This window comes from Ptychodera flava, unplaced genomic scaffold (assembly GCF_041260155.1).
Source record: "Ptychodera flava strain L36383 unplaced genomic scaffold, AS_Pfla_20210202 Scaffold_61__1_contigs__length_779756_pilon, whole genome shotgun sequence".
Classification (NCBI taxonomy): domain Eukaryota; kingdom Metazoa; phylum Hemichordata; class Enteropneusta; family Ptychoderidae; genus Ptychodera; species Ptychodera flava.
Genome location: NW_027248383.1, coordinates 281,005 through 308,844, shown reverse-complemented (window position 1 = coordinate 308,844; position 27,840 = coordinate 281,005). Strand labels below are relative to the sequence as shown.

Sequence of the window (27,840 nt, the reverse complement as noted above, 5' to 3'; positions counted from 1 at the left end):
CAGCAGTAAGTCAAACTGCTTATTCTCAGTAACCTGACCTATGACTTGCATAGAACAATTTCCACAGTGCTTACAGGGACAGAACAGTACTCTGCTCAACGCATCAGCATTTGCATGCTTAATGATGCTAACAGGTAAAAACCTTTGACCTAGCATCACCAGAGCAGACGCTGTCCCCCTTCCTACAAAGAGACTATTGTCTGAGCTCATAGGCTCCACTGTAGCGATTAACTCAAACAAGGGTAGAGTACTTGCTGCAGTTTGCTCACAATAAGATGTTTGTGACTCTTGACCCTTATAATTGAACTTCGACCCTACCTGGGAGTCTATATTTCCAGGCTGACTTACTGGAACTGTTTGTCGGTCGGCCCAAACAGCCCACTTGTGTTTAACTGCTTATTCATAGTCTTTCCTTTTTGTTTAGATTGAAAATCTGGACAGTCCCTTTTCAAATGATCAGGGCTATTACAAAGCCAGCAGAGCTTTTCTTTTCTGTCAACTTTCGCCTCCTTCTAGATTTACCATTTTCTAACTTGTCTAGTCGTTTCATGACCTTTGAAAACATCTCCAGTACATCATTTTGTTTTTCAGTAGACTGAACTATGTCATCATCAGTTACCTGTGACACTTAACCCTTTGACCTACTCCTGCCTCTGTAAAGCCTGAAAATTTTCCTCCAACAAGGCAGCCCTGAGGACACTTTCTAATGTAGCATTGGCAACCCACCAGCTTCATGAATCTTACACTGCAAAGACACATCGGGAACTGCCTCGAAAAATGCCTCAATACACAAACTTTCAAAAGATGATTTCACAGACCTATTGTGCCAACTCACGCAAAAACTGGTTCTTACCATGTACACTGTAACTGAACCAACCTCTGGTTGTTTATTGAAAGCCAACCCGCTACTATTCATTTCACCAGGCCCAGCACGAGAAGGTCCACCCAAAGCACTTCCTGTTATAACTATAGGCGTTGCCATTGATTGGCGTGTGAGGGCGCTGTCCTCCCCAACCGGCCTAATAGGTGTACTATGCTGTGGAATTGAACCCAACCCGACAAATGTCTTCATCATTTGCTGAAGCTGATCGGCTACCCCTTTGAATTTCTGCACTTCATTTGCAATATCACAAACCGACCTTTCCATGGTATCTAATCGTTCACTCATCTCTAAATCATTCTTACTTTTCCCTACCACTCTTGCGACACACTCTGACCAACCCCCCCCTTACAAAAAAGTCCTATTGGACTCCAATAGGAATCAGTCTGATAGGATTGTCCAATAGTATTTTGAGACAATGTCCTATGAGACAGTCCCATAGTAGTCCAATAGGAATGCGACACCTGTCCTATGAGACAGTCCCACAGTAGTCCAATAGGAATGCGACACCTGTCCTATGAGACAGTCCCATGGTAGTCCAATAGGAATGCGACACCTGTCCTATGAGACAGTCCCACAGTAGTCCAATAGGAATGCAACACCTGTCCTATGAGACAGTCCCACAGTAGTCCAATAGGAATGCGACACCTGTCCTATGAGACAGTCCCACAGTAGTCCAATAGGAATGCGACACCTATCCTATGAGACTGTCCCATGGTAGTCCAATAGGAATGCGACACCTGTCCTACGAGACTGTCCCATAGTACTCCAATAGGATCATTAGACATGTCCTATTAGACAGTCTCATGGTAGTCTAATAATAATATGTCCTATTAGACAGTCCTATGGTAAACCAATTGGAACATTAGAACGTTCCATTGAACTCAGTGTGTACATGTGTAGACATCGTTATTGTTGAGAAATGAATTCTGGTCTGGACTAGAATTAAAATGTAAACAATAACAATTTGCATTTACACATAAAGACGCTAAGAAGACAAGCTATATAGCGGGTATTTCAACGTTCATTAGGGAGCAAAGAAGAACTTGCAATGGATATACTTTGTACAAAGAAACTTTATTTCTATAATCAGAAAGAATGACAGGAAATTGAAGAGAAGTATAAAATATTATACAAAGCTGTATGTAACAATTATCTAATTAAACTATTATAGCTGAGACTACAGAAGCATATTACACATAGAAATTAAGTTCTGCCTTCATGAAATTTCTGAGTTGCAGTTTTATATGGCTCTTGTTTTAGGTGATAAGTTCATTTGATGCTGCTATGTAATGTATCCAAAAGTTATGACACAAAACATTCAATTTTCAGTATCATAATTTTAATAATTCAATAGCCAAATGAGCTCTATCAGCATAGAAAGAATTCAGGTTTCATGATGGCAATACATGAGTAGAAATCATTGAGATATCAACTTCCTGTTTGTTATGTAACAGGGGGTCAAACCCCATTGTTCCATTGCTCCTTTGTCTCACATAAATATCAATGCATTTTGGACCATACCGGTATGTATCCAATCATTAACTACATTACTACCTTAGCTTTAAACTTCACTCCTGTTTATATTCTTTGTGTGGACTGAAATGCCATAGTCAACAAGCTAGAAGTCACACAATGGGCATACACTGATCATGAGCAGGCAAGTAGACAAAGGACTATTGTAAACCCGGCTATTTCCGTAACTATTTAGTCTTCCAAAGGAAAACACTGACATATGATAATCTGTCCTACCTAACTTTGCTGCACTACAGTGATATAAAAGCTGTACAACACCCTGTTATGCTGCCACACAGTCATTTTTCAGAGCTACAACTGCCTTTTGTCTGTTCTGCAGCGGCCATCTTGTTTTGATGATGCTAGCCCATAATGCACTGCAGCCGCCCAAATGCATTCTGGGCTTAAGTTTTCCAATAGGACAGTCTAATAGGACTTTAGAAAGGTGTACAAAATATGTGTTGATCAGACATAGATAAGATAATGAGGTGATATTGATTCTCATTTATGAATTTGAAGTGCTGGTAGTTGTAATAGTCCTAAGTCTGTGGAAACTCAATGATATTGTAAGTGTGCGTTACTTATATGTATGTATGAGCCAGCATGTAAACTTAATTGCTAGGCCTATTTATTGATTTAAGTGTTTATTTATTTATGTATTTTGCTTGCTTGTATATTTTTTTTCCTTTAATTTTAGAAATAGCAAAATGTGACATTTTTACAAACCATGTTTCCTTCAGTACCAGTCCAAAGATTAATTGCAAATTAATTTGCAAAATATTTTGCTCTCAGAGAATGGTAAGAATAATTTTGTCAGAGCAACGGCAAAAGCTAATGATTCTGACAGAATTGAATAAATCCTATTTGAATGTCATTTACAAAAGGATTTTCCTGTAGGACATTCAGGAATTGTTCCCATAGGACAAGCATGGTCCCACAAAGTTCCTATTGGAATTTCATTTACAATGGGATTGTCCAATAGGACTTACAATCATTATTCCTATAGGACAAGCCAGGTCCTACACCATTCCTGTGGTACGCCTATTGGACCACGGTCAATCCCATATGGGTCCTATAGGACTTTTTCGTAAGGGCCGTGCCTCGGAAGACACTGTTTCTACGCACATACACTGGCGGATTACTCAAAACTGATCAGAACTAACAGTAGAATTTATAGCTGTTTGCTTAGAAATGTTGTCGATCCCACTGTCGAATTTAGTGTCAAAAACAACCTCCTTATCTCCAGACTGCCATAGCATCGTATCCCTAATAGGCGTAGCCATTGTGTACAAGACTAATGTTTTATTTAAAACACCAACAATGTAAGCTTATGTGTAATTCAATCTATCCTTCGGCGCAAAAAGGTCCAGCCTTACGACCGCACCTTCAAACTATATGGTGTTCAAACAAACAGAAAATAAAATAAATCAGACAACAAAAGTCAGATGATCCATACTGGTCTGACAAGTCAGACCAAGTGAGGAGTACCGTGCCCAGAATATGATCATCAGACCAACCTGTAAAAATGCGCCTGTTCTCGAATGTTCGACGGCAATTGAAAGTCTCGAGATGTCGTCTCTAGCTGTAGCTGATAGATACGACGACAATCCTAGTGCTGCTAACCAATGTGGTGGATGGGACTCCGCTGAGGATCAGTTCAGAATCTGGTAACGTAGCTTTGATCCAACCAAGAGAATTCCCGCTCCCCAAACTGTTCCACACACACGTTGTTTTAAATGTCCGTCCAGCTACGCCACCGGGTAAAGACCCAGAAAAACGCCTGGGTCAAAATAGCGACTACAACCAACGTCCTAAGCTAAATAACATAAGGATCTTGTGATCGCTCAACTCCGGACTGCCTACCACAGCAAGGAAGGGTTGAAATTAACTAAAACTCGACAGAGCTGAGTGACAACGATGCCAACCAACGCCATGAAAAGCTCTACTCTCCGAAAGCATGCTAACATTCCATGAATCACATGACTCCTAACGCACTTCTGATTGGCCACAATCTCCCTGTTCTGCAGGTAGGGAAACCCATCACTCACGGCCGACAAGTGACGAAGTGTAACCAAAATGAAGTGATAACCGATCACGTATCACATTAGCATTTCCATAACAATATTCTGAAGCATTTTCCTTTGAGGACTCTTTGAGAACTTTGAGAATGTAAACTTATTTTGTTTTACCTACCAAAGCACTTTCTGGGTGGAACTAATCTAAAGTGTTCAGTGATATCGAGTTTGTCTGAAGTGGAAAGTTTCTTGATTTTCAAATGTTTACTTATATCTCTAGTCGATACTCTCTTTCCATTTTCTTAAGTTTCAAATTTTCCTGCATTTCTACCAATAATTGTTTGAGTTCCATGGAGGATTCTGCTCAAAATCTCTTTAAAGGGACATAAGCTGTAACTTGTGGCAAATTTTTCAGTATTCTCCTTCTGTATATTTTTTGGCTGGTTGGTTTATTGCCATGAAAAGTAGTAGTACACTTCACAAGCCTTAACAGGCAAATACAAAATTTACATTTCATTGGTGATGCGGAGCCAGAAAATATGGCTGTTCGCTAGTCGAGCCTGGCCCATTTACAAAATTTAAATTAGTTAGGTAAACACGTACGCTGTTATACAAAGAGTTCTACAAGCATTATTTTATATGATACAAGTTCGATATCAGAGCGAGGTGTTCTTCAAAAATTCTTACACAATGTTGTGACGACTATTGTGATTTAACTAGTTCACTGTAGGTATTCCTGTAACAGATACTCTCTCAGTGCTTTTGTAAAAATATACCTGGAAGTATGAGCTTTAATTACATTAGGCAACGAGTTCCACAATTGAGCACTGTCATGTATGAGCAGTATTTGGACTCATGACCCCTCAACTGTATGAATATGTGTTAGCAGTTGCCATGGAGAACTGCATTGCATGCTTGGAGTTGTTGAATAAAAAAGTATGGCTGACAGTTGAATAGCAGTCACGTGTATGTGTGGTTCAATCCTATATAATCCTCAACCATCATTGATGGTGGATACTACAACTGGCGACGAGGATAAAGATTAGACATCTACAGAGCTATGGTATAATTCTGGAATGGCTGGAATCAATATTGGCGACGTAGCTGGCATAAAACCATTTGACCCAACCCGAGACCCAAACAGTGTTGGCACACGTTGGAAGCGATGGCTAAAAAGTTTCACGATGTATGCAGACAGCAAAGGACTGATAATCGAAGAAGGGAAGGATGATAACAAGCAACAGAGAAGAGCACTTCTTCTCCATTTGGCAGGTGAGGAGGTACAGGCTATATTTGAGACATTAGATAACACAGGCGACGCCAAAGACTACAAGAAAGCAGAGGAAGCTCTGAACAAATACTTTCAAACGCAAGTAAACACTACTTATGAGAACCATCTTTTCAGAGCGATGCAACAGCATGAAAACGAAAGTGTCGCCCAATTTGTGACCAGACTGAAACAAGCTGTGAAAGATTGTGACTACGGTGACCAGTCAGATAAACAAATACGAGACCAAGTTGTTGAAAATTGTAGATCAACCGAGCTACGCAGGAAACTGTTGGAAAAGGGAAAAGCACTGACACTGACACAGGTGCTAGAAATTTCCTCGGCATACGAAGCAGTCCAGATACAACTTGAAGGTATGGCAGCCAAAAGTCCTTTTTCATCAATTAACCGTGTACAAGGAAACAGCACAGAGAAAAAGCAATTTTATAGAGAAGCCAGTACTCAAATAAGAAATCATCTGGTAACTGTTATCGGTGCGGCAGCATTTTGGTAGAGATCCCGAATGTCCCGCCAGGGGTAAAATTTGTGCAAAATGTGGTAAATCAGATCACTTCGCAGCCCAGTGTAAATCAAAGTCAACCAATCCAAAAGCATCCAAACCAAAAGGAAAACGGGGAGGAAAAGGAAAACCTAGACAGTCTGTAAGCCATGTGGACACACTGTCTGAGGACGAGTATGCGTTCACCGTCCAACAGCAGCGAGGTATACAGAAACTTAAAACCATAGTTGGTGGGGTCCCAATTAAAATGGTGATTGACTCTGGAGCTAGCAGTAATGTTATTGACAAATACCTGTGGCGTGAGTTGAAAAAGAAGAAAATAAAATGCACTGACTGTACGAAAGGCTCGACGAAAAAATTGTATGCATATGGGGCCAGCGAACCACTAAAGATAATGGGAAGTTTTACCGCACTGACAAAATGTGCAGACAGAGAGGTTGAAGCCCAATTTTTTGTCATCGATGGAAAGGGGAACCACTCCTAGCCAAGAAACCGCCATTCAACTTGGAGTGCTACAGCTTGGGCCAAACATCAATGCTATCCGGAGTGAAGCAGCAATCTTTGAAAAATATAGAGATGTTTTCAAAGGTGTTAGGAAGCTGAGGGACTACCAACTCAAATTGCATGTTGACACAGATGTGAAACCAGTGGCGCAACCAGTTCGGCGCACACCATTTAGCTTACGTCAGAAAGTGAAAGCGAAAATTGATGAACTAATCGACCTGGACATTATAGAACCTGTGGATGGCCCGACGCCATGGGTCAGTCCAGTGGTCGTTGTACCCAAATCACATGGGGAAATCCGACTGTGTGTAGACATGCGCCAAGCAAACCGAGCAATCATTCGTGAGCGCCACCCAATACCAACAGTCGACGAAATACTCCAAGATGTGAACCAAAGCACTGTGTTTAGCAAGCTAGCTTGACCTGAAATGGGGATTCCATCAGATTGAACTTGACCCTGAAACACGAAGTTCGTCACGCACTGTGGGTTGTACAGGTATAAGCGCCTCATGTTTGGAATTAATGCTGCGCCAGAGATTTACCAACACGTTATACAACAGGTATTACAAGGTTGTGAGGGCGTTGCCAACATATCAGATGATTTGTTCCTACACGCAAAAGATGAATCGGAACACAATTAACGGTTAGTGAAAGTACTAGAGAAACTGAGAGAGAAAAACTTGACACTGAACAAGTCAAAATGTTCAATCTCATGTCACAGTTGGAATTCATGGGATTACCCCTGTCTAAGCGTGGTATAGGGCCAACTGAGAGTAAGGTGAAGGCGACAAATGAATTCCGCGAAACGGAAAATGCAACGGAAGTTCGTAGTTTCCTCGGACTTGCCTACTATAATGAACGATTCATCACTGACATCGCTACAATAGCTGATCCGCAAAGACTGCTGACAAAGAAAGGGGTGCCGTTTGTATTTGGCAAACAGCAGAGAGCTGCATTCAATGAGCTAAAGTGCCTCCTTGCAAGTGCTGAAACTCTTGGATATTTTGATAAAGATGCAGAGACACAAATTGTAACAGATGCTAGCCCGGTAGGACTAGGGGCAGTCCTGATCCAGAAGCAGCAAGGAAACTACAGGATAATCAGCTATGCAAGTAGAAGCCTGACTGATGTCGAACGCCGCTACTCACAAACCGAGAAAGAGGCATTGGGTATTGTATGGGCTTGTGAACGATTCCATACTTACCTTTACGGGATCCAGTTCACAATATGTACTGACCACAAACCACTTGAAGTAATCTACTCAGTGAAATCTAAACCATGTGCCAGAATAGAAAGATGGGTGTTGAGACTACAACCCTACACATTCAAGGTGAAATACATACCTGGAAAGGCAAACATCGCAGACCCATTGTCACGGCTCATCTCAGGGGACTACCATGAGCATTCCCAACCACATTTGTCAGCAGAGGACTATGTTCACTTTGTTGCCGTATCTGCGACACCTAGCGCATTGACTACGAAGGAAGTTGAAGTGGCATCAGCCGATGATGAGGAACTCTCTGCACTAAGACATTGTGTTAAATCTGGTCAGTGGGAGGACCCTCGATGTAAACCATATCTAACAGTATCTAGTGAGTTGTGTGTCATTGGAAAACTTGTGCTCCGAGGTACAAGAATCGTCATACCGCAGAAACTTCGACAGCGTGTACTGACGTTAGCACATGATGGACATTTAGGGATTGTTGGAACAAAACAGACATTGAGAACAAAGGTCTGGTGGCCAGGAATTGATAGACAGGCCGAGAAATTCTGTAAAAGCTGTCATGGATGTCAGCTAGTGAGCCGACCTGACCCACCTGAACCAATCAAGAGTACCATGTTACCACAGGGACCATGGCAGGACCTTGCAATTGACCTTTTAGGGCCAATGCCATCAGACGACTTTGTGCTGGTTGTGCCGTTTCTACGAGGTGCGCATAACTAAGTCTACAACTGCAGAGCGGATGATAGAAAGTCTGGAGGAAATCTTCACAACTCATGGATTACCATTATCAGTTACGAGTGATAATGGACCGCAATTCATCGCTGAAAGCTTCACAGCATATTTAGCAAAGAATGGAATTGAACACCGCAAAGTTACGCCGCTGTGGCCTCAAGCCAATGGTGAGGTTGAGCGTCAGAACCAGTCCCTCCTGAAATGCATGCAGATAGCACAAGCTGAGCAAAGAGACTGGAAGAATGAGATTAGAGCATATCTCCGTGCATATCTCCGATCAACTCCACATCCAACAACAGGAGTTAGTCCTGCAGAGCTACTGTATGGAAGAAAGATGCGTACCAAACTACCAGACTTGAGAGAAAGCCATGAAGTCGATGGGGTTAGAGATCGTGATGCTGAGATGAAGGCCAAGGCCAAAATATATGCAGACGGAAGACGACATGCAGCACCATCCGACTTACTGCCAGGTGACAAAGTATTAGTGAGGCAGAAGAGAGAAAACAAATTATCGACACCATTTGCCAACAAGCCATATGAAGTTGTGGAGAAAACAGGGAATAGTGTGGTGGTAGAATCGCCTGAGGGAGTACAGTACAAGAGGAATTCAACTCATGTTAAGAAATATGTGGAAAATGAAGAATCATCTTGTGAGGCAGTTGAAACACCAACTGAAATACCTAAAACTCCTGTGAAATCCATTGATATTGAAAGGTCTCCACGACCAACACGTGTGACGACATTGCCTAAGAAATATGATGATTTCATAATGACATGAAACAATTCTCAGAAGAAAAGGGTGTAGGCGGATCGCTGCCCTTATTCATTCAAAGTTAAAAGTTTACCCAAACAAAGTTTCAAAGTTATCTTTATTTACTGAGTTGAGTTGAACACTGACTTTTGTTAACGTTACAAACATTTCACAAACAGTTAAAGAACCCTGTGATCTCTTCACTAACATGCGAAAAACTACATAACTACATGCTTAACAAAAAACTACCACTTGAGTTTTGTGTACAGAGATGAACACAAGAGTACATGTTGAGAGCATCAATACGGGTTGTGTTACTAGTTTGTTTTTGTTGCTGTTTTGAAAAAAAAACCAAAACATTCCTATCAGCTGTATTCTGAGAAAAGAAGGGATGTCATGTATGAGCAGTATTTACTCATGACCCCTCAGCTGTATGAATATGTGTTAGCAGTTGCCATGGAGTACTGCATTGCATGCTGGGAGTTGTTGAATAAAAAGTATGGCTGACAGTTGAATTGCAGTCACGTGTATGTGTGGTTCAATCCGATATAATCCTCAACCATCCTTGATGGTGGATACTACAAGCACCCGTGTACGAAATTGCCGATTGACCTTTAAATGTGTACATTTTGGCAGTGTTCAATTCATGCCTACATTTGACTGTTGTCATAACAATGATCTACAACTAAAAAATAGTCTATCATGGGATGTGGTACATTTTAATGATATAAATCAAACACGAAATTTCCAACAAGCAGCTTGTAATACTTATAAACATCTAAGATACATAATATAAAAAATGAAGGTAATGACGGCGTTCTTAATCCAGAAAAAAATATTGTTATTTTCTGGGTGATAAGAATGGAATTTAAATAGGATGAATACGTACTTCCCCATACTTCTAAACCATATGTAATGTATGGTTGTATAAATGAGTTATAAAGTAATACTAATATATTTTGTGGTACAAATTTCCTATTTTAAAAAGAATTCCTGCTTTCATTCTAATTAGTGCGTTGTCTCTGGTGATATGTTGTTTCCAAGTTAGGTTCTCATCAATATTTACACCAACAAATGATGCTTAATCAGACTGAATTAAAGGCACACTTTTAACACAAGTATTACCATGTAAATACACCGTTTTACGTTTCTGGTGAAAAAAATACATAGGTGGTTTTCTTAATATTCATAGTGAGCTTGTTTGCATCACACCAATAGTTTACATCTCTCAACTGGTTTTCTAGTCGTGAAAGGTCTATACATTTCGTATCACTCAAGTATGTGTGGAAAAGATTCGAATCATCTGCAAACAGTCGGAAATCAAAGTAGTCAGATAAATTAGTATATCAACTACTGTGTCCGATCCTAATCCGGTTGTCATTCTGAAATTATTTTTGTCAACACAGCTTGTATATGTGTAGTGATCAGTGTTTAACTTTTTAGTCGCCAAGGACACCGTGGGGGGGGGGACTTATAGGTTTGGTCATGTCCATGCGTGCGTGCGTGCGTGCGTGCTTGCACCCGTCCATCCGTTCACGCGGATATTTCAGAGATGCCTGGAGTGATTTCATTCAAACTTGGTACAAGGATTACTTCATATGTCATACAGGTGCACGTTGATTTGTTTTCTGATACAATCAAATATGGCCGCCAGGCGGCCATTTTATTACAAGTTTTTCATGTACAGAGCCATAACTCAGACATGTTTCAACCGATTTTATTCAAAGTTGGTACAAGGACATTGACCAATGTCATACATATGCACATTGATTTGTTTTGTGATACGATCCAATATGGCCGCCAGGCGGCCATTTTATTACGATTTTTTCATGTACAGAGCCATAACTCAAGCATATCTCAACCGATTTTATTCAAAATTGGTACAAGGACATTGACCGATGTCATAGATATGCCCGTCGATATGTTTTGTGATACAATCCAATATGGCCGCCAGGCGGCCATTTTGTTACGATTTTTTCATGTACAGAGCCATAACTCAGGCATATCTCAATCGTTTTTATTCAAAGTTGGTACAAGGACGTTGACCAATGTCATAGATATGCACGTCAATTTGTTTTGTGATACTATCTAATATGGCCGCAAGGTGGCCATTTTGTTACGATTTTGTCATGTAGAGAGCCATAACTCAGGTATATCTCAACCGATTTTGTTCAAACTTTGTACAAGGACATTGATCTCTGTCAATGACATTGTCCGATGTCATAGATATGCACGTCGATATGTTTTGTGATACGATTCAATATGGCTGCCAGGCGCAATTTTGTTACGATTTTTTCATGTACAGAGGCATAACTCAGGCATATCTCAATCGATTTTATTCAAAGTTGGTACAAGGACATTGACCAATGTCATAGATATGCATGTCGATTTGTTTTGTGATACGATCCAATATGGCCACCAGGCGGCCATTTTGTTAAGATTTTTTTCATGTACAGCACCATAACTCAGACATATCTCATTCTTTGTTCAAACTTGGTACAACGTTTACTTCATATGTCATACAGATGCACGTCGATTTGTTTTCTGATACGATCCAACATGGCTGCCACGCGGCCATTTATTACAATTTTTATTCATGTACAGAGCCATAACTCAGACATGTTACAACCGCTTTTATTCAAAGTTGGTACAAGGACATTGACCAATGTCATAGATATGCACGTCAATTTGTTTTGTGATATGATCCAATATGGCTGCTGTGCGGCCATTTTGTTACGATTTTTTCGTGTACAGATCTGTAATTCAGGCATATCTCAACTGATTTTATTCAAAGTTCGTACAAGGACATTGACCTATGTCATACATATGCACATTGATTTGTTTTGTGATACGATCCAATATGGCCGCTGTGTGGCCATTTTTTTACGATTTTCCATGTCCTGAACCATAACTCAGATATATATATCAAGCAAATTTATTCAAAGTTGGTATAAGGACATTGACTTATAGTATGTGTAACCATAGACAATTTTTTATTTTTTATTTTCTTTTCTGATTGTATATATATACTGTATACAGGTACTATATGTACCTACCTAATACGAGTGAGTAACCTGTTAGCGAGAGTGGGTACAGCGCCACCAGTGTCAGACTTTCACTGCTGAGAATCTCGCGATATCTGACGAGATTCATTAAAGAGTTTGACTTGCAGACAACTGCACATTTTCTGTGTCTGCCTCATTGATATTTCTTTTCAAGCTTTTGACAGCAGTGAACGTTGTGGTCGAGTAAACTGTAGATGTATACTCTCCTTTATTTTAACAGGTATGTTTGGTATAGTATTTCAGTGATTTTGCCGAGTTTTGCTCAGTTGAAAGTTTGGATGAGATCGCCGCCCATGAGGAGACGCGCCATGTGTTTCATGAGCTATTTTAGCGACTGTGCAAGTGAACTTCTGATGTGTCGATCGATGCATCTAAAAGACTTATATATAGTTCTCAGTCATTGAAACGGGACAAGTGGCTCCGGCGATAGATGTAAACAAATCGTCTCCAGTGTTGTTAAAGTATCATAGCTCATTTCTGCTCGTTATTAAGAAAAGGCTTGTAGTTTAGTGTAGTAGTGAACGTCGATTCAGATCAGCTGTTCAGTTTTTCATGCATGTGTTGAAACAGTACGCCAAAGTTTTCATGGCGTTGCCTTGTTGTAAGAGATCGTTGATTTTGGAGATTCATTCAAGAGTTTGACTTGCAAACAACTGCAGATTTTCTGTGTCTGCCTCATTGATATTTCTTTTCAAGCTTTTGACAGCAGTGAACGTTGTGGTCGAGTAAACTGTAGATGTATACTCTCCTCTATTTTAACAGGGTTTCCCCTTACACTGGCTACATACACATAAAATTATGTACTTCAATTTGTTTCTCGATATGGTCTGATATGGCCACACGGTGGCAATTTTGTTATGGTCTTTGTCAAGTCGAGAGCCATAACTCAGGCAAGTCTCAACTAATTTTATTCAAAGTTTGTACCTGGACATTGACTTATGTCATACATATACTGTTGATTTTTAAACAGTAAGATCACATATCGCTGCGTGGCGGTGATTTTGTTACAATTTTCTCATGTACTGAGCCATAACTCAGACATATTTCTACCAGTACCATTCAAAGTTGGTAAAACGACATTGACTTATTTCATACATGCTCGTCATTGGTTTCACTGATAGGTCAAGAAATACTGCATCAAATTTCATGAAACTTTGTACAGATGTTAAGCTCACATTGCTTAACAGTGAATAAGACATTTATCAGTGTCATTTTAATTTATTTGTAATTGCATGTGTAATGAACTTTCCTAATTAGAGTGTTATCCACAAATACAATGTCAAATTTGATGAAACTTGATATAGATGTTGATCTCGTAGTGTTGAAATACTGCATTAAACTTTATGAAATATGGTACGGTGATAATCTATTAGGATAGTATGAAAAAATGTTTTGCAACATCCTGTCAACTAATTCCCAGTTGACTCATTTAATGACATTTAGGATAGTGGCCTTCATTAGTTTTATGTTTTCATCACCATAGAACTCATTCTTGGCCATTGAGTGCCATCTGTATCGACGTATTTTTATCACACACCTAATGAAGAGGACTCTATCCTCTCTGAGGACCTGTAATCAAAGTACCCATTAACAAGTTGGAAATGTGTCATCAACGATGACTTTTAAAATGAATTCTAGTCCGGACTTGAATACAATTTTTAACAATGTCCATGTAGATTATACTCATAGAGGTTGTGTTTAGATACTGACTACTCGGCTTAAATTACAGTTTAGGGATTCAATTCAGAAAGTGTAGGGAAACCACAAATAAAAGGCCTGAAGAAATAGCCAAAACATACAGCCTTTGGAGCTTTAAGGTTCTACTTTAAGAAATTGGGTCGATGTAATTAGGACGTCTTTTCTGAGAGAATCAAATGTGTTCTGTTCAAGGTACCCAATCAATTTTTCTGACTTAAATTCTACCGTGATGAAAAATCGCTCAGTTAACAATGCAATGAAGCGATGAATTTACATTTATATGGTTAATTCTTGCAAAATGTTGTCCAATCAAAATCATTTTCAATCCTGGACAAGCCCCGAATTTCTGTTACGAGAGAGAAAAAGACGGTAAAATCAGCTATTCTCTACAAAATAAATTTATTAAAAACTATTGACTAATTAAAGGTGTAAATTTAAATAAAAATTACAATGCAGACCAAAATTACTTATTTCAGCTAAGACAGCATAGAGCTTTTAAATTAGACTCCAGAGAGTTGAGTGTTTTGACAATGTGGCTAAATGCGTTTAAGTGTGTGGCATGACTTATGTCACGAACATTAGTATGTCTTACTGTCAGTTCAACCAGATACATCTTGTATTATGTTTGCCATCGTGATCACTACAATGGATAATATGCATTTTAAATAAGTGGTTAGGTTTTATAAATTTCTCAAGAAAATGGCTTATAAATTGTTCATTGTCGATGTTTTCATTAGGGGAAGACTGCATTAACTTGCATGGTACCTGAAACCCGAGTCCTTGCCTGACCAACTCGGGTGACAAACAGAAGACTTTTAATCCCCTAAGGTGTGAATGTTCCATTGTTATGTTTATCTCATCCAGCTTGTGCCACTGTAGTGCCATTGTAGGAAAGGCAGGTCTGTGAAATTGATCCTCTAGGGAAGTAGGGTATTCCTAAGTTAATGGAACTTTCCCTTAATGTGGTCACAACAGCATTGACTATTGAGGGTCAAACAGGGCTGTCATATTGGTTGCAATTAAATGTAAAAAAAAGGTTGATCAGAAGTATATAACATTTTCTTAATGTTTGTTTTCCATGGGCCTTCGATAACGTTGAATTAAATTTACATCAACGAGTGATGAGAGGCTAATGACACTCGGCTATTATGGTCACATTTTTGAAGTTAAATAGTTAAGGCATACCTTAAACAATTGTAAACAAATTTTGTATATTTCTTGACATTAGTAGACAGATAGCAGATTATTTTTGCCCGCTTTGCCTATGCACTGGGCAAAAATGCTTGATATTCAAGAATATATACACATATACTGATTCTGTACATATGTCAAATACGTTAAGTATACACGTAAGTACGTAATAAAATGCATAAGTACAGTGTACCTTGGTGTGCAAAATACTCTTGATCTGCATAGATATACACTACGCATATCATCGTATTGAAATTTTCCATATACAACACAATTAGAACTAATTTGCGATAATTGGATCTTCATAATTTTCAAATTTCTCAAAAATTTTAGGTGCTCAATAGCTGAATGTCTCAATATTACAAGTTATCTCATAAAAACAAGTGCGTAAGGTAAAAAGAAAGGCAACGTTGCGTTCACATGCAGATTTTAAAGGCATTACTTCACCACCCAATTATCCATAATTAGTACCAATCTTGTTATACAAAGATAAACGTTACGTATACAATTAATATTATGTTCCATAATCGTCTATATACGTAAATATACTGAACGAATGTCAATCATTTTGTCCAGTGATGCATGTATGTAGAAGGCCATCGAAGTTAGCTTTGTGCGTATTCCTTATTGCCTTTCCATGTACTAAACATCATTGTATTTTCCCTTCTATCAGTTGCAGCATACATTACTAAACCTCCAAATGACCAGGCGGCCATTGAAGGACAAACTGAAGATGTTATTTTCACATGCGAAGCTGACGGAAAACCAACAATGATCGAGTACAATTGGTTTTTTGGAAATGAACAGCTTTCTAGTAATGAGAAGCACAGTGTGCAGAATGGCAGATTGTCAATATCTAACGTAGCAAGGTCTGATGCGGGAATTTATACATGCGTGGTGTCGAATGGTGTTCTTGATGGGGATAATTCATCAGCAATACTGCATGTAAATTGTAAGTATGTAATGATCGTACATCTAGCTGCTAACACAGCATAGAAAAATCAAAAGGAATACTATTTCTAGTTGAAATAGCAGGAAGTGGGTCAGAAGTTTTAATAAATATCTTATTAAGTTTTTGATGTGAAATCAATGTATTTATATCATTGAGGCAGAATAATATAACGATGATGGTATCTTCCCCTATGTAGTGAAAATGTTCAAGTCTCAGAGAGTACAGCATTCATAGCGTACGTCGAAAATTACATTCAGTGCGATGAGCTAAAGTATTAAAGTAGTTTGAAAAGGGAATGCAACTCCACACGCCGTTCATATTTGGTTGTTCGCGTTTTGTGTATGATATTGTGTTGTTATAAGTGTATATCATGTTTGGCTGTTTTATGTAAAATGTTGATTAGCCATGGCGAGACCCGTAATCTACGTGTCTTGTGTTAATCTGCACTGGAGTGGAGAGATTGCTGCGACACTACGATCCGTTGGCGCCATGTTTTGAAAACAGAGTTTTCTTCATCAGTCGCTTAAAATTCATTCTTGATCGTTGTGACGAGTTGAATGGTGGATTGTTAGCTCATATTTGGTTTTATTTTATGTGTCAGTGTGTTGTTCAACTTCCGTTTGTTGTTCAAGTAGGGAAGCTAGATGCCTACGGTTTGGTCTTGTTGTCTTTGTGTACGTTCAAGTGAATCTGAGTTGAAGCTATTGTAACATTTGTGAAGTTAGGCGCTTATAGGCGTATCGCCTGTATTTCTATTCTTACTGTATGTGATTATTGGTTCTTTAAGGGATTTTTTTAGTGTGTTGTTTTTTAAAGTTCACTCCAGTTTTCTGTAAGGGCTTGCTTGATTTTTGTTGTTTCGATGTATGGCTGTCTATTGTTATGAAGACTACAGCATTGTTTGTGGTGTTATTTTTTCTTTCTGTTCAAATTGTCTTTTTCTGCTTTATGATCTGTTTCTCTGATCATGCGTTTCATTCCATTTTTCTTTAATTTTCGATCCTTTAATTTTTCACTAAATTGTGTGACTTTCTGTGTATCAGCTTTGTTGTTGCTTGTTCTAATGTACCTTAATGTTTTGCTTTTGATCAGTTCTTTGAATGTTGCTGCTGGATGGCATTAGTTTCCTGTAAGAACTGGAATGTATCTGTTGGTTTTGTATGTGTCCTGATATCGAGAATGTTTTCTTGTTGTACCGACGACCTTTTAGATAATTAGGTCTTAATATGCGATTTCTTGAGAGGAGCTTTCAAACAAAAATTTGAAAGTACAATGCATTTTGTTGATGTCCGATATAAATTCATTGTGTTCGTGTTGTGTTCCAATTAAAATCAAAAATACATCGTCTTTGAACCTCAGGCAGATCGATATTTGTTATTTGTGTTTCTATACTATTCTCATTTGTGTCTCGTGAAATGTAATATCGGCAATTTCGGGAGACGATGGAGACCCCATGCTGCGCCTCATATTTGATGGTAGAATTCATTGTTGAGTTCAAATGTGTTGATTTTTAAGATTATTTCTAGCATAGCTATCATGTATATCGTTGGTAGCTGCCTGATAATGTAATTGTTTGACCATCTTTCCTGATTTAATGCTCTACCGACTGATTCAATTGCCTCGATGTGGCGTATTTCTATACATTGGTAGTATGTTCTGTGTTCTGTGTATCGTTGATCGCCAAGTTGACGTTGGCATTCTCTTATGTATATCATCAGTGTTTAGAACTGCCATTCCCCGTCCTTTATCAACCAGTTGATAGTTATCTTCTTGATTTTTGATAGCGTTTACAACACTATGTGTTCTGCACGTGTCATGTTGTTTTTTCGTGTTTCGAATAGGGATGTTATTAAGAGCCCATTTTGTAGATTCCAAATAATTTTCTAGTTTTGTGTTCTCGGTTGTATGTGGAATCCATTTTGAGCTCATTTTGAATGGGTGTTGTACGATTTGTTTGTGTTTCATGATATATCGGAGTCTCATTTTCCGTATGTGTTTTTGTGTCATTTAGCAGGTAGATTCTGTTAGGACGGTTTGGTGTGGGAATGAATTTTAAGCCTTTGCTAAATACGTTGATTTCGATGTTGGTGAGTTTGTGTGTCGATAGGTTCTCAAAGAATCGAAGATTGTCGTTTGTTAATGTGCTCAATTTTGTTTTATTGCTACGTTTTATATTTTTATCATGCTTTGATTGTTTTTTTCTGTGTTTCCTTTTTTTAGTTTTGTTGTGTTTCTTGTAATTAACATGATTTCAACTAATTTCGGATTATTTGATGGTGAAGTAATGTCTGTTTGATCTGCAAATGTAAGGTCATCTGCTTTCCTTTTTAAGTTACACACATTTTATGAGTAATTTGTAAATATTGCAACAATCAGCTGAAGAGCACCTAACACTTTTGAGATATTTTAAAAATATGCAAATCCAATTGTACCAAATTAGTTCCAACCGTGTTAATTTCTATTGTGTTTCGATTTGTGTCCTATGTGTTCTGTTTTTTTTTCATTATTTGTAATAGAAGTTCTCTTCTCATATGTGTGGCATTGAACAAAGCTGTTTGTGGTTTAGTTGTTTAAGGCGAGAGCTGTCACTTATTGACATTGGTGAGACGCATGCAGCTTATATTGGCTTGCCCCTTCTTCCCAGCCGATTTGATAGTCGAGCTAATAGGTTGAAGTGCATTCCCTCTCAGTGTTGATGCGCATTGCCGCAGCTTCCCGACGAAGACTTCTGATGAAGGCTTTTGTTCTTAGTTTTTGTTTATCTAGATGTACTGGAAGGTATTTGTGGAGAAGAATGACGAATTGCTTACTGCTTTGTCGTTCTGATTTTTACCACTTTTGGATGAATCGTTGTTTGGCTTGGCTCCTGCGGAATATGTATATTTGGGGTCAAAGGTCATCGAAGTCATGTGACATTTTGTCAAAATAATTGTATCCAATACTTATCCCTATATACCAAACTAAGACATGTAGCTCTATTGGCATGTCAGAATTAGATATGTGCATAATTAATGAGGTAAAGGATGTAGCATCATAAGGTCTCCCATCGTACCAAATATGAAGGGTGTAGCACTTGTGGTTACTGAGTTATTGACAAATATGTATATTTGAGGTCAAAGGTCATCGAGGTCACGTGACATTTTGTCAAAAAATGGTATCCCATAGTTATCTTTGTATACCAAAAATCAGACCTCTAGCTCTATTGACTTAGATATTAGATATTGAATTAGATATGTGCATAATTAATGAGGTACAGTATGTGGCGTCATAAGGTCTCCCATAATAAAAATTATGAAGGGTTTAGCACTTGTGGTTACTGTGTTATGGACAAATATTGATATTTGAGGTCAAAGGTAATCGAGGTCATGTGGCATTGCGTCCAACAAATTATACCCCATACTTATCCATATATACCAAAAATTAGACCTCTAGATCTATTGGCTTGCCCAGAATTAGATATGTGCATAATGAATGAGGTACAGGGTGTGGCGTCATAAGGTTTCCCATCATACCAAATATGAAAATATAGCACTGTTGGTTACTAAGTTAATGAAAATATGTATATTTGAGATCAAAGGTCATTGAGGTCACGTGACATTTTGTCAAAAAAATTGTATCCTATTGTTATCCCTATATACCAAAAATCAGACCTTAAGCTCTATTGGCTAGCCTAGAATTAGATATGTGCATAATTAAAGAGGTATATAATGTGGCATCATAAGGTCTACCATCCTACCAAATATGAACTCAATAGCCATCGTGACTATTGATTTATAGGCAAATAAGTATATTTGAGGTCAAAGGTCATCAAAGTCATGTGACATTTCGTCATATATCTTTGTTTTCAATGGTTATCACTATATACCAAAAATCAGACCTCCAGCTCTATTGGCTTGCCCAGAATTAGATATGTGCATAATCAATGAGGTATAGGATGAGTGTGTCATGTGACATTTTGTTGAAAAAACATTTACACAGATACTTGTGCTTGTGTACCAAAAATCAGAACTCTTTGTCTATTTTGAAGGCCAGAATTAGATATGTGCATAGTAGATTAGGTATAGAAACCTGCTAGGGTCATAGGTCAAGTTCATCAAAATTTTGATGTGCAGTTTGGTTATAACTCAGTTTGGTTAACATCTCAACTGATTTCATTCAAAGTTAGTAAAAGGTCATTGACCTATATCATACATATGCATGTCAATTGTTTCACTATATGATCCAATATGGCCGCCATGCGGCCATTTTATTATTTTTTTGATATACAGAGCCACAGCTCAGACATGTTTCAATTGATTCTATTCAAAGTTGGTACAAGGAAATTGACCTATATCATACATATGCACGTCAATTTGTTTCACGACATGATCCAATATGGCTGCCTTATGACCATTTTGTTATGATTTTGTAATGTCCTGAGCCATAATTTGGATATGTATCAACTGACTTTTTTTCTAAGTTGGTACAAGGACATTGACCTATCATGTCACAAATATGCATGTCAATTAGCTTCACAGACCAATGCAACATAATGGCTGCTTGGTTGCCATTTTGTTACGACTTTTTCATGTACAGAGCTATAATTCAGACATATTTCCACCAGTATCATTTAAAGTTGGCACAAGGACATTGACCTATGTAATACATATGCACATCAAATTGTTATACGACATGTAGCAATATTATGTCAATTGTTGAATTTTCATAATTAGGCTGATATGTCAAGAAATACTGCATCAAATTTCATGAAACTTGGTACAGATGTTACGCTCACATTGCTTTAACAGTGAAAAAGACATTTATCAGTGTCAAGTTAATTAATGTGTAATTGCATAATTTATGTAATAAACTTTCTTGATTAGAGTGATATATCCACAGATACTGCGTTAAATTTGATGAAACTTGGTACGGATTTTGATCTCATAGTGTTGTAAATACAATGACACTTAGTGGCATCATTTACATATATAAATTATTTGCTAGATCGCATTTACATAATGGATTTCTGTGATAGGGTGAATGTCCAAAGTACCACATCAAACTTTATGAAATATGGTACCGGTGATAATCTGTCAGTGTTAGGATAGAATGCACAAATGTTTGGCAGCATCCTGTCAATTAAGCGGTAATTGATTCATTTTATTACATTTTGTAATTAGTATGGCGGCTTACATTGGTTTTATGTTTTCACCACCATGGAACTCATTGTTGGTCACTAAGCCCCATCTGTATCGCAGTATTTTTAATCACAGACCTATTAATGAAAAGGACTCTTTCCTCTCAGACGACTTGTAATTAATGTAGCCGATAACAAGTGGGGACTGTGTCATTGGCAATGACTTGTTGCAATAAAATTTGTCAATTTTTTTGGAAAGTCATCAATGTTGCTTGCTTGCTTTATGTATTCTAAAGCTGCATTTGTATAAAAATTGTTAAAAGTGTCTACCATTTCTTTAGTATCAGAAATCTGTTGATCTTCCCTGATAAAAGATGTAGGATTCTGTGATTTTCAGCATGGGACTAGATGTTTGAAAACAAAGCCAAAAATTGTTTGAGCATTTGTTCAACATACCATTGTAAAAATGACTCTTAGCTGTCCTGATTAAACCCGTGACTTCATGTGTTTAAGTCAGTTTCCTGAGCCAATCGAATAGGGTTGTATCCTGCATGTGCTGTCACTCAAGCCATGTCAAAGCAAACTTCTGAGAATAAAAATATTCTCAAAAACTACGTCGAGGACGTTGACTTAAATAACACCTTTCTCAGTCAGGTGTTTGTCACAGATCATCCTGTTATCCCTAGCGGATTTGAAACCTCCAACAAAACGTCTACTGACCAAGGTCAGACATGTTTTCGATCCAATTTTATTGTAGAATAACACAAAGACCCTGATATTTTGTGTTTGTTTGACAGGGTTGTTACGTAGCTGAAACTTCAGATTGTCATGTTTGTTATTATAATAAACCTGGTATACCTGGTAGGTAAATTGAGACCTCCAGAGGTCTTGGTAGATGATATTTAGGCATTGAAACAACAAATAGTGGTTCCAAAATCCTATTGTGCTGAAATATTGCGGCTTGCCCATGAAATCCACTCGGCTAGTTATTTAGGAAGTTATTAAGGAAGACCTGTCATAAAATTCAGTCATTTTATTGGCCTAGTCTCAAGCAGGATGAAGCACATTTCCGTAAACTTGTCACACATATAAGATGGTAGGAAAATCAAATCAGACCATTCCAAAGGCCCCTTTTACAGCCAATCTCTTCATTTCAAGAACCGTTTAGTAGGATAATCATAAACCATATTGGGCCCTATCAAAAACAAGATCAGGAAATGGCACTGAGAAACATAAAGACAAAGACTATAGTGAGAGCTTTAGTCAAATTTTAAACTGTATTTGGCCTTCTTAAATGTGTCCAGTTCGATCAAGGCTCAATTTTTGTCTGGGATGTTATGAATCAGCTAGGCATTAAACAGCATTTGTCCTCCGCTAATAACGAAGAATGTCGGGATGCCATGGAGCGATTTCATCACTCTTTCAACTCCAAAGTCCCCTACAAAAGGGGGATTATGGTAAGACTATGCAGATGTGAAAAAGTCACGATATGGATAAGACGCACTCGATTTGCTCCGAGATTTCCAGAAATTCGAGGTGTGAACGGCGTTAATTTCCGTCCAATCTCATGCATGACACCTGTGAATGTATAGCGACTGCCTTTATTATTATTATTATTATTATTATTATTATTATATTTATTTATTTCAGGCCATAAACCTACACAGTAAAATGTACAAAATACACAACATCATATCTAGGAAATAAAGCTAACAGGATTTTTTCTTTTTCATAACCGTTCACAAAATACAAACAACAATTTACGGTGAAGCGAAGTAAAATTCAGAATATTGCAACTAACAAAATTTAAACTTATACTTGTATCACGCTTCAGATTAAATATCAGTCTCAATGCATTATTGTACGCTACTTTCAATGAAGACATTTGTTTGACACGGTAGTTACACTACACATGAAGACAATAAACGTTATATAAAAACTCTTGTAAAGAGTACACTTCACTTTATGTGAACAATTGCCAAAATTACGTAAAATAAAATTAGCTGTAGCATAAAAACAACGCAGCTGCCGTTGCACATCAGTATCATCTGTACCGGAAGAAGACATAATATAGCCAAGATACTTTTGTACACACAAACTTAAGAGATTTACCATACAGTAGTACACAGGTTATTCTAACACTGTGTGCTTTCTAGGACTTTGGAAAAATTGTCATACATTCTGTCTTTGCAGTATGAAAGTTAATGTCGTGCTCATTCCCATAATGTTCACAAATGTTACTTAGTTTCTGTAATGCTTTAACCGACGGACAAATCAAGACTAAATCATCGGCATAGAACAAATTGTTAACAATGGTATTTGCCAGGTGACAACTAACAACCGGCCGACTTAAGCTAACTACTTAGACAATCTACATACATGGCAAACAGTTTGGATGAAAGGATACTACCTTGGCGAACACCGTTTATAACCCCAAAAGAGATAGAAACTGTAGATGCCCAGCGAACAAAAAACATTGGTTACTGTACCAGTATTGTAAAATATAATAAAAAGAGGTATCTTACTGTTGATCAATTTTCTAAACAATGTCCAGTGGTTTACCCTGTCAAAAGCTTTCGTTGCGTCCATGAAACACAGATACACTGGCGAGTCATGCCTTTTATAAAAATCTACAATTTCTTTGAGCACGAAAATGCACATATCACAGGGTTATCTCTAAGTTTTATTTCAGGCGGCAGAAATAAAATAACAGGCGGCTGATGAAGAGCGAGGGAGCGGAGCGACCGAGCGGGGGGAGGGTTTGGGAGGGGGGTATCCCCCCTCCCAAACGCTGGCGATTTTTTGTGTGACTATGTGTGATTGTGCTTATTTGGTGACACTTGAGCACCTGATTTTCTTTACAATTTATTACCAAAGATGTTGTTAAATTGTTTGAAAAGTAAGGTTTTTAGCATCTCATTTCTCATTTGTTTGTGTACCTTTATCAGTAATCATAACCAATTATTGAAATAAAAAAAAGAACATAGTACAAACAAAATGAAAACATATGCTGACATAAACCATGGATGTAACGTCAGTGCATAAACAAACTGTTGACTGTACTAAATCTTTCAATGAACGCCTCACTTGAACACCAATTGGCAGTTTTACTCTTTGACATTTCTCACGTTAGAACTTCTAAAATATGCTACCGTTTATTTTGTTGTTGCCAGCACCATAAAATTGTATTTTACTGGCGATAAAGTACAGGAAATAAAACAGAATGCCGAGCACATGACAAGTCTATGAAAATTCGTTTTACGACAGCCTTAAAACAACGCCGTCGGAGTGAACGAAATTTGTTGATCGTTCGTGCATCGTCCGGCACGATCACGATGTTGATGGCATCGGCTCGACATAATACCCGTACAATCAGCAAATACAAAAACAGTGTTGGCGCTAGGAATTTTTTCATTGTAGCCACAGTCTGTTAGTGTGGCTAAAATGATCAAAATTATTTAAGCCACAAGCAATTTTATTAGCCAAACCCAACAAAGCAATTTCACATACAAATTGCACAAACCCTATTTTCACTAACGTTTGTACTTTACTATCCGAATGTTGGGCCAGGGCTGTTGTAAATACACTTTAATTCCTTGACAGGTAAACTGCTGAGCACATTTTCTGCCAATTTTATAGCTGCAGATAATAATGACCAGGAGCACGGTAAAACTCCAGGTCCTTTGTGAAAGTTGTCTGTCCTTCAATTAAAAAAATATTTATTATTATTTATTAAACAAAACTTGGTCTTAACTCCGTTCAGATCTATATTTCATGAATACTGGTGAATAAATTGACCCCTCTCTTTATAGACAGGGACAAAAAACTTTTACCTTTATTATGACACAAACAACAAAATAGAGTTATTGAACAAAACTTGCACAACATGTTATGAAAAAAATCATCAAAGTATAATCATTGGCCATAATTGTTCCTCTTTTTTATTTTTTACATGATTTAAAAACAGCTATATACCGTTATCTTTTGAAAATTAATTAAATTCGCAAACTCAGTGAAAAATCAAAAGAGCAGTTCGCCAATACTACAAACCTATGATCAACCGACTCATCTGTAGTCTCACATTTTATACTTCCATGCACAGACAAAAACCTTGCTGAAATTTGTTCGACCATGGTCTAGACCGTGGTTCGTCTGTCTTTGTTCTCTTCTCGGTGGTTTCCTTATTTCTTTTTTTTCGTAAGCTATTTTAACCTAGTTTCTTTCCCAGCTGAGAACAATCAATAAACTATTTGTAGTTGGCAATCGTAGCCCGGGATCGTAGCTGCCCGCAAGCCGCATCGCATCGTACCTTGCATTCGTAACACATTTGCATTGTTTGGGTGTCTCGAAACTACCCAAACCGTACACGGACCGGAGTATACAAACTGGGGATCTTGAAACTTTTTCACGCATGCTCATTTAAGCTCTGGGCAAAGTCCAACGCGATCATTTTAGTCTGTCAGTTGCATGGTCAGGAACTCTGCCGTCGATCATCGGTTGACGTACGACAAAGCAACGAATTATTTTGTTCAAAGGCTAGATATTTAAATGACTGAATATTTCGATAGTCTGACCGATCTAACAGTTATTTGATACGTTAAAAGTGACAGAACCGGCGTGATTAACGATGGTGCACGCTTTTTTTAATACGTTGTGACTGCTATGCTGGCCAGCGCGGCGTGAACTCAAATTACCCTTCATGCTTGCATCCTGACGCGACGTACGAGGTCAAATGTTTCGTACGATGCTTGCAGCGTTTGTGCTGAAAAATTTGGATTGCGGAAAATAACGTAGACTTATTTGTAAAAACGGCTAGTTGTTAGAATGGTAGGCTACATAAATAATCCAGTACATATTTTGGATCGATCACAATGAACACCCGCATGTCGAAATTCTTGGTGCTTCAGGAAAACCGTCGATCTGGGATCGCAGGACTGACGTGACTTTCGAAGGCGTCTGGGGTCAACACGACATCCGGTCACGAGCTTTCGCCACGCGTGGCGAAGGCTGTGCAATTTTTTTTCGCCACATCGGACATTTATTCGCAATTTGCGACTGTGGCGAACGTTAGCAAGGCTTCAGTGAAAATGCGACATATAGTACTTTACTAGTGTGACACCAGCCGGCAGGTCACGTGCTTTTTTGACTTGCCAGGCAGCTATTTTCGCCGGCTGCCGGCTTTTAGCGAGAACACTGATATCAGTAGAGTGTTTACTTTTAAAACCCAACTGTAAATTGCTGATATCAAAAAGTGAATCAATACGAGACAGAACACAGAGTCCAAATACCTTCGAAATGGCCGTCACAATTGCAATGGATCAATAATTATCCACAGAAGTAACATCCCTGGATTTGTCTTTAACGACGGGACAAATGATTCCATGCATTCAAGTCTCGGGTAAATATCAATGTGTAAAAAATCCAGTAAAGCATAGACTCAATAAAACGCTAAGGATCGAACTAGCATAAATAAGACTTCAGCTGCAATACCATCATTACCCAATGCATTTCCCTTTTCTAGCTTATTGATACACCCTTTTACGTTATTTGCAGTAACCACCATCGCATTATGAAAACCAGCATCATTTAATGTTGATAATACAACATTTTTATCACGGCAGTTCGAAACGGAATTAAGCAAATTTTCATAGTGTTGTTTCCACATATCAGCACCATTCTTGTGACCAGTGCACCCACCTACACTAGTCGGAAGCGAAGATAGACAACCATGAGTGGTGTGAACAGAATGCCAAACTTACGTGACCCCCCCCCCCCCCCGCGTCAAGTTGTTAGCCAAAGCATCGGCTTTGGCTTGATTTTCATCTCTTTTACACGCCCGTAAGGGACCGTTCAGTTTTAAGGCCAGGGGGAGCAAAATTCAGGGGGTCATCATAATTTTAGAATCCGCGAAGGGGGGGGGGGGGTTCATCGCTTTTTCACTGGTAGAAAGGGGGTGGTCACCACATTTTCAAAAACATAACACCTACAATAAAGTTCAATTTATGCCATGGCTATGATCGACCCTCTTTACCGTTGGGCCGCCTTTGAAGGCCCACTCCAAAAATTGACTTTATGTAATAGCCATGACCCTCTTAATGGGCAGACGCCTTTGGCGGCCCATTCCAATTAGGGATACTTCATGCAATGCCCATGATCGATCCTCTTTACCGGCAGGCCACCTTTGGTGGCCCACTATAATAAATTGACTTCAGGTAATGACCCTCTTAAAGGGACATTATTTGTATCTTTTGATTTTGTTTCATTTTTTTCGATGACTGAAATCCCGGTCAAATCAATAGGAGACCTAAATTGTGACTATGGACGGCTTCAAGGATATGTAAAACCACCTTCTTGCTCTTTACGGCAAGGTTCAATGTTTGTAAGGGCGTCCGTGCAATTTGAACCAACC

The 27,840-nt window shown here is 38.4% G+C and overlaps 1 protein-coding gene across 1 annotated transcript in view; it reads left to right on the top strand.

Moving 5' to 3' along the window:
- The window catches only part of LOC139128622 (roundabout homolog 2-like), a 212,019-nt gene that overhangs the window by 143,165 nt on the left and 41,014 nt on the right, over positions 1-27,840 (top strand). The window contains exon 3 of the mRNA XM_070694362.1: positions 16,037-16,315. Within this exon, the coding sequence (XP_070550463.1) occupies positions 16,037-16,315 (279 nt within the window). The remainder of the gene's footprint in view (positions 1-16,036; positions 16,316-27,840) is intronic.